The sequence below is a fragment of the Eurytemora carolleeae genome, unplaced genomic scaffold (assembly GCF_000591075.1).
Source record: "Eurytemora carolleeae unplaced genomic scaffold, Eaff_2.0 scaffold705, whole genome shotgun sequence".
Lineage (NCBI taxonomy): Eukaryota > Metazoa > Arthropoda > Copepoda > Calanoida > Temoridae > Eurytemora > Eurytemora carolleeae.
Window position 1 is genome coordinate 95,671 of NW_019396596.1, and position 13,172 is coordinate 108,842.

General features: G+C 33.9%; 1 protein-coding gene across 2 annotated transcripts in view; it reads left to right on the forward strand.

Annotated features, from left to right (window-relative positions):
- LOC111706082 (cilia- and flagella-associated protein 43) overlaps nt 1-13,172 on the forward strand; it is a 29,178-nt gene that overhangs the window by 231 nt on the left and 15,775 nt on the right. The window contains exons 2-19 of one of the 2 annotated variants that reach the window (XM_023478844.1): nt 138-394; nt 1,172-1,248; nt 2,575-2,729; nt 2,835-2,935; nt 4,108-4,163; nt 4,461-4,532; nt 4,875-4,931; nt 4,989-5,103; nt 5,275-5,328; nt 5,581-5,639; nt 6,288-6,355; nt 7,864-7,915; nt 8,625-8,804; nt 9,277-9,376; nt 10,038-10,106; nt 10,746-10,875; nt 11,283-11,426; nt 11,544-11,687. In XM_023478844.1, coding sequence (XP_023334612.1) covers nt 304-394; nt 1,172-1,248; nt 2,575-2,729; nt 2,835-2,935; nt 4,108-4,163; nt 4,461-4,532; nt 4,875-4,931; nt 4,989-5,103; nt 5,275-5,328; nt 5,581-5,639; nt 6,288-6,355; nt 7,864-7,915; nt 8,625-8,804; nt 9,277-9,376; nt 10,038-10,106; nt 10,746-10,875; nt 11,283-11,426; nt 11,544-11,687 — 1,724 coding nt within the window. In that variant the 5' untranslated portion in view covers nt 138-303. Of the gene's footprint in view, nt 1-35; nt 395-1,171; nt 1,249-2,574; nt 2,730-2,834; nt 2,936-4,107; nt 4,164-4,460; nt 4,533-4,874; nt 4,932-4,988; nt 5,104-5,274; nt 5,329-5,580; nt 5,640-6,287; nt 6,356-7,863; nt 7,916-8,624; nt 8,805-9,276; nt 9,377-10,037; nt 10,107-10,745; nt 10,876-11,282; nt 11,427-11,543; nt 11,688-13,172 lie in introns of those variants that run through there. The other variant, XM_023478845.1, reaches the window with a different exon arrangement.

Here is a 13,172-nt window from a genome sequence, read left to right on the forward strand (position 1 = left end):
TAGTATTATTTAGTTTCATATGAGTTAATTTTGTGGGAATGTTATGATATTATCATAACCATTAGTTCTAGAACTTAAGGTAGAACTTCTTCTCTCACCATATCCGTGCAGTCAGTTCCCTAATATTTCTATTTTAGCCACGAAAAGTTCCTGGTTGGAGTATCCGGTATCCCGGATTTCTGTGTCAATCTCTGGGATTGGAAGAATGAGGTTCTTCTCTGCTCTGCTCCTTTACCTAGACCTAGAGAAGATTATCCTATTCATACGTCCTTCCCTCAGAATTCAGGAACTGGGCTGTCTACAATGCTTTCTACGGAGAACGGAGGAATCTTGTCAATCTGGGAGATTGAACGGGTTCGGACTAATTACAAGATAATTCCTCATATCTTAACAGGTCGGTAACATGCCCGCTGTCAGGTTGGTAACATGCCCACTGTCAGGTTGATAACATTCTTCTGTCAGGTTGGTAACATGCCCACTGTCAGGTTGATAACATTCTTCTGTCAGGTTGGTAACATGCCCACTGTCAGGTTGATAACACATCTACTGCCAGTTTGGTAACATATCTGTTGTAAGGTTGCAAGTATTCACACTGTCAGTTTGTTGAAATCTCCTCTGTCAGGTTGCTAACATGACTGCTGTCAGGTTGCTAGCAAGTTTACTGTCAGGTTGGTAACATATTTGCTGTCAGGTTGCTGACACACCTAATGTCAGGTTGGTAACAAACCAGCTCTTAAGTTGGTAACTACCTGCTGTCAGGTTTGCAACACACCTGCTGTCAGGTTGGTAGCATACCTGCTGTCAGGTTGGTAATCCACCTGCTGTCAGGTTGGTAACATGCCCGCTGTCAGGTTGGTAACACATCTACTGTCAGGTTGGTAACACGACTGCTGTCAGCTTGGTAACACACCTGCTGTCAGATTGGTAACATACCTGCTGTCAGATAAGTAACATACATGCTGCTTCCAATGATAGAAAAACAAAAATATCTTTCTTCTTTTTGCACAGATAAGACTATAAAGAGTACAGTTGTGAGTCGGACATGCAAGTTCTTAATTTGGGGTCACTTAAATACATTGGACAGTCTCGTTAAGCAAATATTAACAAAACTTATGATTTTAAAAAGATAATTTATAGAATATGGAGATAAAGTTAAAATAATTTATTTCAGTAAAAAGTGTGATTTCCTTTACCTGGGTCTTCCCACAGGATCTATTTATTCTAACAGCTGACAAGGATTTCATCAAGGAAACACATATTTTCTTCAAACATTTAACATTATCATAAACCATTCATCATCTTTTTTATTCCTTTCTTCAAATCCTTCTATTCTTCATCTTCTTTTTTCCCTTTACATTGTCTAATCTACTCATTCAAATTATGACCATTCACCTTCTAAAATTTATTTAATTACTGAGTTCCTTAAACTTCTAGGTATGTGCTTGCTAATCAAAACATTAATACAAATTTCTTCGCGGCCCTCGCCCGTTAAAGGGAGTGTTTGCGTAAAATGTAAGGAGGTATAGGCTGATATCGATTTGAATTTGATATCGATCGCTACAAATTTTACTTCTATACTGTTGTGTCTAAAGTAAGAATATGGTTAAAAACGACGGTATGTGTAGTTTTAACCATTTTCTCCTAACAGACGCTATAGATAGAAGTAAAAATTTGTAGCGAATGATATCAAATTCAGTTCTGTATCAACCTATAACCCTTTCCTTTTTTGCGAACACTCCCTCTAAGTTTCCTATGATGCCCCACAAAGTATTCTCATTTCACCAAAAGTATCCTCTAACACCTAAGGTAACATGGAACCCCTACAGTATCCTGTAACCCTTAAAGAATTCTTTAAATCCATAAGTATCTTGTAACCCCTAATGTATCCTGTAACTTCGATTGAATCCTCTAAACCCCTTAAATATCCTCTAGCCCCTAATGCATCCTCTAATTCTTAATTTATTCTGTAACCCCACTAATGTATCCTTTAACCCCACTAATGTATCCTGTAACTCCTCTTATATATCCAATAACCCACTAATGTATCCTATAACCCCTAATGTAGCCTGTAAACCCCTATGAGAAATCCAATAGCCCACTAATGTATCCTTTAACCCCCTAATGTAGCCTGTAAACCCGTATGAGAAATCCAATAACCCACTAATGTATCCTATAACCCCTAATGTATTCTGTAACCCGTCTTATAAATCCAATAACCCACTAATGTATCCTATAACCTATAATGTAGCCTGAAAACACCTATGAGAAATCCAATAGCCCACTAATGTATCCTATAACCCCTAATGTATTCTGTAACCCCTCTTATAAATCCAATAACCCACTAATGTATCCTATAACTCCTAATGTAGCCTGTAAACCCCTATGAGAAATACATTAACCCTCTAATGTATCCTTTAACCTCTAATATAGCCTGTAAACCCCTCTTATAAATCCATTAGCCCACTAATGTATCCTATAACCCCTAATGTATCCTATAACCCCTATGAGAAATCCAATAACCCTCTAACGTATCCTATAACCCTATGAGAAATGAGAATATTGGTACGTGTTCAGTATGATACTGCTACTAAACAATACACTGAGATAATGACAGACCTGAACCTGGAATGCATCCTACAGGAGCAGAACCTGGATCCTAAATATACTCATCTTAGAGCACATTTTGATGGTCTGCTCCTGGCTACATCAAACCTCATAATTCTTTTAAGGTATAAACTAATTTTGCAAGTACTGAATGAAACCCGTGAATGATAATTTAAAAAACCGAAAGATTTAAATTTCTTAAATTTCCGATATTATTTAGTTTATTTCAGTATTATCGGAAAACGAGATCAGTTAAAGTTGGTTGGAACCTTTCCTCTTGGGAGCCCGTTAATATGTTTAAAGGACTTCAATACCTCATACAAGTACACTGGTAACATTTTAGCTACACGATATTTTGTTATATATTTGGTTATTTGAAGTTGTTTTATGGCGCAAATGCAAAAAATAGAAGTCTTATACTCAATTTACAAAAGCCCAAAAACCCTGGATTTTGCAGAGCTGGACAACTGTGTTTTTAATTTCAAAGTAAACATGAAAGAAGACTATTGATATGTTTTCACTAATGTCCCAATCTGTAAGTCTCAGAAATATAAGTTTTCGAGCTTTATGTTGTGTTTTCTTTTAATTTAGAGTGATTTTAAAAAGACATTTTTTAAAGACTCTGTAGTTACATGAATTTTATTCCGTTCACCAGCCCTGGAGACTTTTATTATAACCAGTCTCTCATTAGCCAAAGTTTGGAGATTTGACGGTGTTTTCCGAATAATATTTTATTACCATTTAAAATTAGTCGAAGTTAGGGAAATATTAAAGCCTGAAACTGATGTGAATAAGTCTACAAAGTATAAGGGAAAAAAATATATTTACAGCAGAAAAAACTGATAATGTTTAATACTAATGATTGAAATAAAGTCGGAGCTCTTGGGCAGACTCTCCGCCTTCATGTTGCGAATGGACCTTCTTCTTTTCGGTTCTTCGTAACGACTAACTCTATTCGGTTTTAGCCTGGGAAACCTTATTTTCCGCTCCCTTGTGTATCAAAGCCTGTTGGCCTGAATGGGCCTGAGTTTTAAGTAGAGAGTTTAACGGCGGCTGAAATTTTCCACGCGTTGAAAGCATGATCTCTGGATGGCATCTTTTCACAGAACAACTACCTAAATACATTATGCATGTGGCTACTTATTATCCGCTCCACTTTCTGTCTGGCCTATAGCTATATACAAAAGAGCTAGTAAGCTGTCATGCGTATAGGCCGGACTACTTGGAATCTGAGCTTCGCTCCGGGTCCGCATGAGGACTGAAGGGGTTACAGCAATGGAACTATCCACTCTGAGCTTAGCTCTGGGTTCGTATGAGAACTGAAGGGGTTACATCAATAGAACTATCCCTGTTCAGAGCTATTGAGCTCATACTGGTTACAATTTTTTTTTATCAAAATTGAAATTTTTTTATCTGATATGACAAGAATATGGTATTGCATTGTCAAAAATCTTAGATAACGGATTTTAAGAATCTAATATTAAAGTTTACTCCTGGTTCTAGGTTGGAGTGAGAGAGGCAACCTTGTATGTATTCCTACTACGGAGTTATCCATTGATGTAAGTAAACCTATTCATGTCACGTCCCACAAAGATTGACAGACAAGTTTCACCCCGAGGACACAATTTTCAGTAAGAGTTAGGCTTAGATACAAAACCTTTGAAACTAAACCTAGATGTAAGCCACCGAGACTGATTGGGGAATTAAGTTGATAACCTTTATATTCATTATTCAGACAAAGAGGAAAATATGATGTTAAGGTTCACACATAACTCTGAATATGATGTTAAGGTTCACACATAACTCTGAATATGATGTTAAGGTTCACACATAACTCTGAATAAATATTATTTTAGATTAGGGAACTCATCCAGAATGAACCTTGGAGGGAGTACGTGGATGCCTGCTTTCCATGGAGATCCAAACAGGTTTCAGTTTTTTTTTAAATCTTGGAGATCCAAACAGTTCTATATTTATTCTTAAGCTCTGGAGATCATCCCCGATTTCAGTTAATTCTTGAATCCTGGAGATCCAAACAGGTTTTAGTTTATCCTGAAACCCTGGTGATCATCCCCTCTTTTAGTTTATTCAAAAATCCTGGAGATCCAAACATCTTTCAGTTAATTCTTAAACCCTGGATAATTTAAGATAAACTCTCTCAATCATGGTATCTTTTAAAAAATTTGGTGCCCAATTTCGACCAAAAACTTTTTTTATCCAGTTTTTATCCAGTATTAGTGCACATAAATTTATATTGTATATTTATTAAGATTTTTGTCTCGATCTGCAGAAACAGCACAGTACGGGTTCATGACACTAAATCTAAGGTAAGACAAGGTTAGAAAAGATTAAATATTAATTTGATCACATTGACTAAACTGTAGAAAATACTGTGGAGCTTGATACTACCGGTTGGGTTGGTTTCTATGGCTTCTGTTCCGCTCCGACAATCTATCCTAATAAGCACACAGGACGGAAGAGTGTTATCCTTGCTTCTAGGTAAACATAAGTTGGATCAATTTGGATCAATTAATTAATTTATTCCTAAAAAAGTATCGAGAATTTCTGCATTTTTGGATTAAAAAAATATTGACTGTTATACTTGAGAAAAGCATTTGATTTCTGAATAAAAAGTAAAATTTAGATAATTGTCAAGTTTATCAAATTTAGATGCTCCTGAGTCCATGGATGATAATGAACCAGTAGTTTCCGCTAGATTTACAGGTTTTCAACATTTAAAATATAATCCTAAAATTGCCACAAATTTTTCGCAACCAAATGTTGTCAACCTAAGATATTTCAAGCTATGAATGTTGATATATCAAGTTGTCTAAGTTTCAAACATCAAACGTCTACGCCATCAGGTTGTAAAAGCATAGGAAGTAAGCATTTTTAGTTTGTGACAAAGAAATCATTTCCCTTTGTGAAAAAATTTATTAGTTTTTTTCAAATCAAAATATTTCTGATTTGTTAAAGAGGAGATGTATGTGCATAGTTCTCCAATATCCAGGATTAAAGTGGATTCTAAAGCTAAGGTTAGTTAATAACAGTTTCCGGAAGAGTTTTCTGAATATACAAATAAATCTTTAAAAATGTTTGTTGGAAATTGATTTCATAAAACAAATATCGTCCAATTCGGTGAACTTCATTTAAGATTTGTCAAATCAAGCATAGAATAGTAGTTTTCTACGCAAAATAATAAAGAGCTTTAATACATGACATACACATTGTCTGAAATTAAGAACACTTCGTAAAAAATTGTAAAGAAATTGTAAATGAATGAAAAACAAGAGCAAAGGCAAGCCCAGTGAGGACAACGAAGGGGGGGACGACATAAGATTTTAAGACTAAAAGCAAGACGGAAAGAAGACCAATAAGGACAAGAAGTAAAGAATGGACAAGATTTAAAAGGACATTAAGAATAAGAGGAACAAGAAAGGAAAAAAGGAAAATGAGGTACGGGAAGGTCAAGATTTAATAGAACAGCAAGAAAAAAATGAACAAGAAGAATAAACGGGAAAGGAGGAACATGATGAACAAGATTACAAAGAACATAAAGAATAAGATGAATAAGAAGGACAAAGAAAAAGGAGGAAAAGGAATGACAAGATTTAAAAAAACGGACGAAAAAGACAGCTAACTAAAAAGGATTTAAACGCAAGATTAATTCTAAAATAATTAAGGTTGCTGGGTTTGTGAGTTCTGTTCAAGGAATTATTGCTGTAGCAGAACTCAAGAATTCAAATCTCAGGGAGCAAAGTTTAACCTCAAAATAAATTGTTTAGTTTTTCACTAAAATCAGTTTTAATCAAATAGATTAACAAGTACAATAGGTGGCAACAGAGAAATTAACCAATTATACACAACGTCACAAGCGTCAAATATAACAAGGAAGACGAAATTTTCTCACATTATTTGACATGTTTTCCAGAATTAAATAAAAAAGTGTAAAAACAGAAAATAAAGAACACATAAAAGTGCACTTATTTTACTGTAAGAAAAGCACTTTATTCTAAAATTATCACTATTATTGATAATTTTGTCGGATACAAAAACTGAATTGACACTTGTGACGACAGAATACAACTGTACTGAGAGTGTACAAATTCTACGTTGCCATCTATTGTATTAGAATCTATTTGGTTTTAATCAAGTGGATACTTCCTAAGACTGGTTTTTTATTTTAAACTCCATTTAAACAAATAACACAATTAATGTTGTATTTTCTCCGTATTGGCCCTGAAGAACAAAAGAGATGCCGATACAATGTAAACTGAACCTGGATATCCTAATAAGTTCAGAAGTTCAACTGGTGAACTTGATATCCAGTCGACAAACATTAAAAATGTCTTAAATCAGGGAATCCTGAAAGGGAGTAACCGGCATTGTATGGTAGTTGAACTAAAAATGTAGTATTGTGGAAAATTTGTTAAATATTTATTTGAAACACATAAAACGTTTTAATGATAAATAATTACTGAGTTTGAGCTCAAAGTCGACGTTCAATAATCATCCATTTGGGTGGTTACGTTTTGAGAATCGATAAATTAATAAATAACGACGACTAAAAATGTAAAAAAAATTCTGCAGTAAACAAATCAGAAGTTTAGAAACATATATTTCTCATTAGAAATTTTCTCATAAAAAATCATTTTTTTCTTTTTCATCGTAATATTGAATTTCTTATTCTTTATGAATTTGTTCGCAGATTTCTTCAAATTCTTCAAACGTCGTCTTTTCAAAAAAATGTCCAGGAAATCAACAGAAAATGGTTGAGAACAATGAGACATTACAAAAACCAATAACTGAATAAGATTACTTATTTTCGATAAAAAGAGTTAATTTTTATTTCCTTATAATTCTGACAATCATCCATGAAAAATGGACAATCTATGAGGATTTTAAAGATTGAAATTGCGCTCTTGCTGAACAAATGTGCACCGTAAAAACTTCTCATAGGTCTCAAATGATTCCTAAAAGAATTCTCCGCAATACTGCATTCCCAATTAAACTATAACAATATATTGTCGGTCACTCCCTGTAAGTCTAAAATCTACCAATGACAGCTTTTAAACCTCTGAAATAAGGTCATCAGCTAAGATTCAGCCCTAACTGGGATGATAGCCAGCTAAGTCTAAAAATTTAAGACAAAAAACTCCGGATATCAATGAATAGCGGAGATGAGAATTATTAAACCTAAACTTTAGTTGTTGCAGGTTTAGATATTGTTCACATATTTTTTATTTTTGCTTTTAACAGTTACATCGATCAGAGTATGGTGGAGGGAAACATTTTAGATTTTTCTATCCAGGTACTAGCTTTAAATACTTGTATCCAGGTACTAGCTTTAGATACTTGTATCCAGGTAGTAGGTTTAAATACTAGTGTCCACGTAACAGGTTTAGATACTTGTATCCAGGTACTAACTTTAGATACTTGTATACAGGTACAAGGTTTAGATACCTGTATCCGCATAATAGGTTTAGATACCTGTATCCGCATAATAGGTTAAGATACATGTTTCCAGGTACTAGGTTTAGATACTTGTATCCAGGTATTAGGTTTAGATACTTGTATCTAGGTACTAGGTTTAGATACTTGTATCTAGGGACTAGGTTTAGATACTTGTATCTAGGTATTAGGTTTAGAAACTTGTATCTAGGTACTAGGTTTAGATACCTATATCCAGTTACTAGGTTTAGATACCTGTATCCGCATACTATGTTTAAATACTTGTATCCAGGTACTAGGTTTAGATACTAGTATCCAGGTACTAGGTTTAGATACTAGTATCCAGGTACTATGTTTAGATACTAGTATCCAAGTACTAGCTTTAGATACTTGTATCCAGGTTCTAGCTTTAGATATTTGTATCCATGTTTTTTGGTTTAGATACCTGTATCCACATACTAGGTAAAGATACTTGTACCCAGGTACTTGGTTTAGATACATGTATCCAGGTTCTTAGCTTAAATACTTGTTTACTTATCAGTCAGAGTCTTAGGGATATTCTTTTTCAGGGTAAGAAGGTTGTAACTCTCTCCTGTCCTGCAGAGAATGGATCTGGATATGGAGATCTTGTAAACCATCTCAGTATTACAAAGACCAGTCTAGATGTTCTCAGGGTTATCAGTCTTAGTGTAGAGTGCTCCGGGATTGTTCTTGCACACAACTCAACCTTCTTCTACTCAATGATGCGGGTAAACCTTAGCTAGTAAGCTAGTTTTGTGTTTACTTTAGAAGGTTGTTTAGTAAGGTTGCTTACTCTCGATGCGCTTCAATGTACGAGAAATGTCGTCTTCTAAGCATAGATTGATAAAATTTGTATATGACGTCACTTATTATAGAGGCAAGAGTAGGGATCAGTGACGTCATTTACGGATTTTATCTATCAATGCTTAGGAGACGACATTTCCCGTACATTGGAGCGCATCGAATTTCATTTAAACTTTGTAATGTCATTTAGACATAAAAAAAGAGTTTTGATTACAGAATTTTGATACGATTGACACTGTTGGCATAATAATCATTAAAAAATGTTCCATAGCTTTCTGACCACAAATAATTAAATGAAAGCACTTTTCAGAGAGATAACTCTAGTTTTCTCAACTATTCGTTAGTATGTACAGTTTCCTTAGCTCAGGGATTGGTAACCAATGTATAATGTTTCAGCACAGTAAAGAGATTGGAAAGTTTCGTCTCCAAGGAGAAGATGGTTTAGATCGTTCTGGTGGAGATGATATAGTAGAGAAACTGCTTCCAATATCTGCAGGAGAATATAAACAAACCTTTATCATCCAATGCAACTACAGCAACCTAAACATTTGCCTCAAATTAAAATCTTATAATCCTTGCAACCTGACGGTGTACACAATTGAAAGAAAATGAGTCGTTGCCACATTTCTGAATATTATATTTCAATTACGTAAAACTAGGAATTCTTTTAGATTAAAAAACCTAAAATTTAAATCAGTGATAGAGAGGTTATAAAAAATTGAGTTTGTAGCAACGCCGCAATTCCTTTAACATTTTTAATATTTAATCTAATAGTTTTTATAGTTTGTAATATTGAAGGTCTAAACAACAGGTTTTAAAGATATGTTGACTAGAAAATAGAATTGTGGGGACTGTTTAGTTTCTCTGTCCACTTTTTTATAAAAACTTTAGAAAACTTAATCTTAAATTACGCATATATTTAATCAACTGCAAAACATGTTGTAGATATTAGTAAACTTCTTATTTAACAGTTTTTAATTACCAACACATAGATTTATCACTTTCCGCTAAAACCATCTATTTCTTCGATCAATGTGCTGCAGATCACACAGTACTCACCGAAAGCTTAGTTTGGGGTGATATAGGTATTTTGCAACGGTTAAATAGTTATTTGGAAATATCTTTCAAAAAATATATATTTGAGATTGTTTATATAGTTCGGAGTGGACACGGTTTACCAGTTTATTCTATAAATTCTACTCTCTTAGACGGATTCATTCTTGCAGGGATACTCAACCTTATAGTTTATTATCAATTAGTTTGGGAACTCAGCGTTGCCCAGTTTAATCAAAGTTACTTCCGCCGTTTAGCAGCCGGGAATCTAAATTTTCGTAATTAAAGTCTACCAACTCCACTTAGAATCTTTAAACCATGCATTCCCGTGGCCCTCCTAAGTTCCCCAATAAAAATGTAAGGCAAATCTGTCCAGTGGTTCCTGAATTATGATCGGACAGACACACAGATATTATACAACTATAGATACTATTAGTATTTTTATTATCATATGTATGTATAAAGTAGTAATCTCTGTTTGTCTGTCTGTATTTTTGGATATTCAATCATAATTTTGATTGGGGAACTCGTAAGAACCCCGCGGGAAGGTTTTGAGTTGGTTTTAAAAACCAAGTTTAACGAGTTGACTTTTTTAGAGATAGTTCAGTTTCCAGGGAAAGCTGGTCAAATATTGGCCTTATCTCAGGAAAGTTTTATACACAATTCAAAAACGTTTCTCTAAAAAATTGTAAAATTAGGAAAGTTATCAAGTATTTTTATTTCTATTATATTATAATGAAGAAAGAAGAGATAGGAAAAGTGTAGAATGTATAAAACAGATTTCAAATAATTAAATGTTGAGCCCTGTTAAGGATCCGACGGAGTGGTAACTGTTCATAAATCTGGTTTCTCCGGGTCTGAGAGTTTACATGTTCAGCACTACAGAGCAGGAGGAGCTAATACCGCAGATATTGATATACTTGGGAATATTGTCTCTGTGAGGTGTTCTTCATTTATTCATTTATTCAACCTTAATCTGCTCGTCCATTCTTCCAGTATAAGATGGAAGAAAACTTGACTTTTTGTCTAATTTTTCGCTCTTTATTATATTGGACGTCCGATTATATTGATTTTTTTTATAATATAAAAGATGTTTCAAAAACTGTTTTCTTGGACTTGAACTTATGCCATAAAAATCAAGTTCTACAAATTTTATGCTAAAATAACTGTAGCATCCATTGTTTCAAAGCTAAAAAACCTGATTTAATGTTCCCGATCGGTTACTTAATCTGGAGATTATGAACAAGCGGAAAACAATCCCTATTTAATCTGGAGATTAAGAAAAAGGGGAGATCATGCATTGATCTCGATATCCACCATTCCAAAGTTTTCAGCTCTGATTAATTTAGTAAATCTGGAACCTTGGTTTACATCATGAGGAAGGAACCCATACCTTTAGAGTCTACTGGAGCACCCCCGGTCCGACGAAACCAGGACGGGTTTAGTTCTCCGGAGATACAGATATCCGCTAAACCTATCGGGCAGAGTCAAAGGTGGGTTTGATTGCACTGAGCTTTTTCTTTTATAAAACAAATAGCAAGCTTGACATGGAATACTATGTAACCCTAACAAATTCACACCAAGGAGTTCTCTAACCATGATATTTACAGGGAGAGGAAGGTTGGGACTCAGAACCAGGTTGAGAGAAGGAAATATGAAACTGAGATCACTGATATAAGTTCTACAGTGTCCAGGATGGTTCAACAAGTCTCTCAGCTTATCACAGCTAATCAGAAACTACCTGAGAGGGATAGGTAGGATCTGGGAAGGAACATATTCTTAATTATATACGCAAAAATTTATAAGAATTTTGCCAATAATTCGCGAAAAATGAAAGGGGGTTTAGACTAATATCGAATCGAATTCGATATCGATCAATACTAATTTTACTATTATCTGTTGCGTCTATAATGAGAAAATGGTTACAAACGTCTTATATCTTACGTCCATACAAATTCACAGAGTTGCATTTCTCAACTCAGATCTTAATAATTCAATTAAATCTAAAATTATTAAGATATTATAACCTATATTTGTCAAATACAATTCGATTCATTCGTAAATAGTTGATATTTCATAATATTTAACATTTGTTATCTATATGATGCAATTTGAACGACGATTAGTTGGCCGCCAGGTGTCTCTGTTCTCGATATTTCTGTGGTTCCAGACACCTAGCGGACAAACAATCGTCGTTTTATGAGTATTCTTTAAAAAATATAACTATTAATTACTACTTAACCGGGAGATTAAGGGAGGATAATTAAATTGAGGGGAAAACCACTTAGCCGAGGATAATCAGAAACTACCTGAGAGGGATAGGTAGGATCTGGGAAGGAACATATTCTTAATTATACACGCAAAAATTTATAAGAATTTTGCCAATAATTTCTTAAAGGGAGTGTTCGCGAAAAATGAAAGGGGGTTCAGACTTATATCGAATCGAATTCGATATCGATCAATACTAATTTTACTATTATCTGTTAAAAAAATCTGTGAGAAAATGGTTAAAAAGTCTTATATCTTACGTCCATACAAATTCACTGAGTTGCATTTCTCAACTCAGATCTTAATAATTCATTTAAATCTAAAATTAGTCATTAAGATATTATAACCTTTATGTGTCAAATGCAATTCGATTCATTCGTAAATAGTTGATATTTCATAATATTTAACATTTGTTATCTATATGATGTAATTTGAACGACGATTAGTTGGCCGCCAGGTGTCTCTGCTCTCGATATTTCTGTGGTTCCAGACACCTAGCGGACAAAAAATCGTCGTTTTATGTGCATTCTTTAAAAAATAAATATTAAATATCATAAAAATTTCAAATATTTATGAATGCATCGAATAGCATTCGAAACTTCTAGGTTATAATATATTAATGATTAATTATAAATTTAATTGAATTATTTACGATCTGTTGAATAATGCAATTCTGTAAATTTGTATGGACGCTAAGCTCTTAGGTTTAAGACGTTTTAACCATTTTCTCCTTATATTAGCAAGAGATAATAGTAAAATTAGTATATTGATCGATTCGATTCGATATCAGCCTATACCTCCTTTAATTTTTCGCGAACACTCCCTTTATAGATTAATACAAAAAAACATGAACATGTTTACAGCTACAAAAAGTAAAAGTGTGTTAATGATCTAAAATTAAAGACCCAGGCGTATTGATAGTTTAAAGTTGACCCAGTCTTGAATTAAGTTTTTGTCACAAACTCAGATTT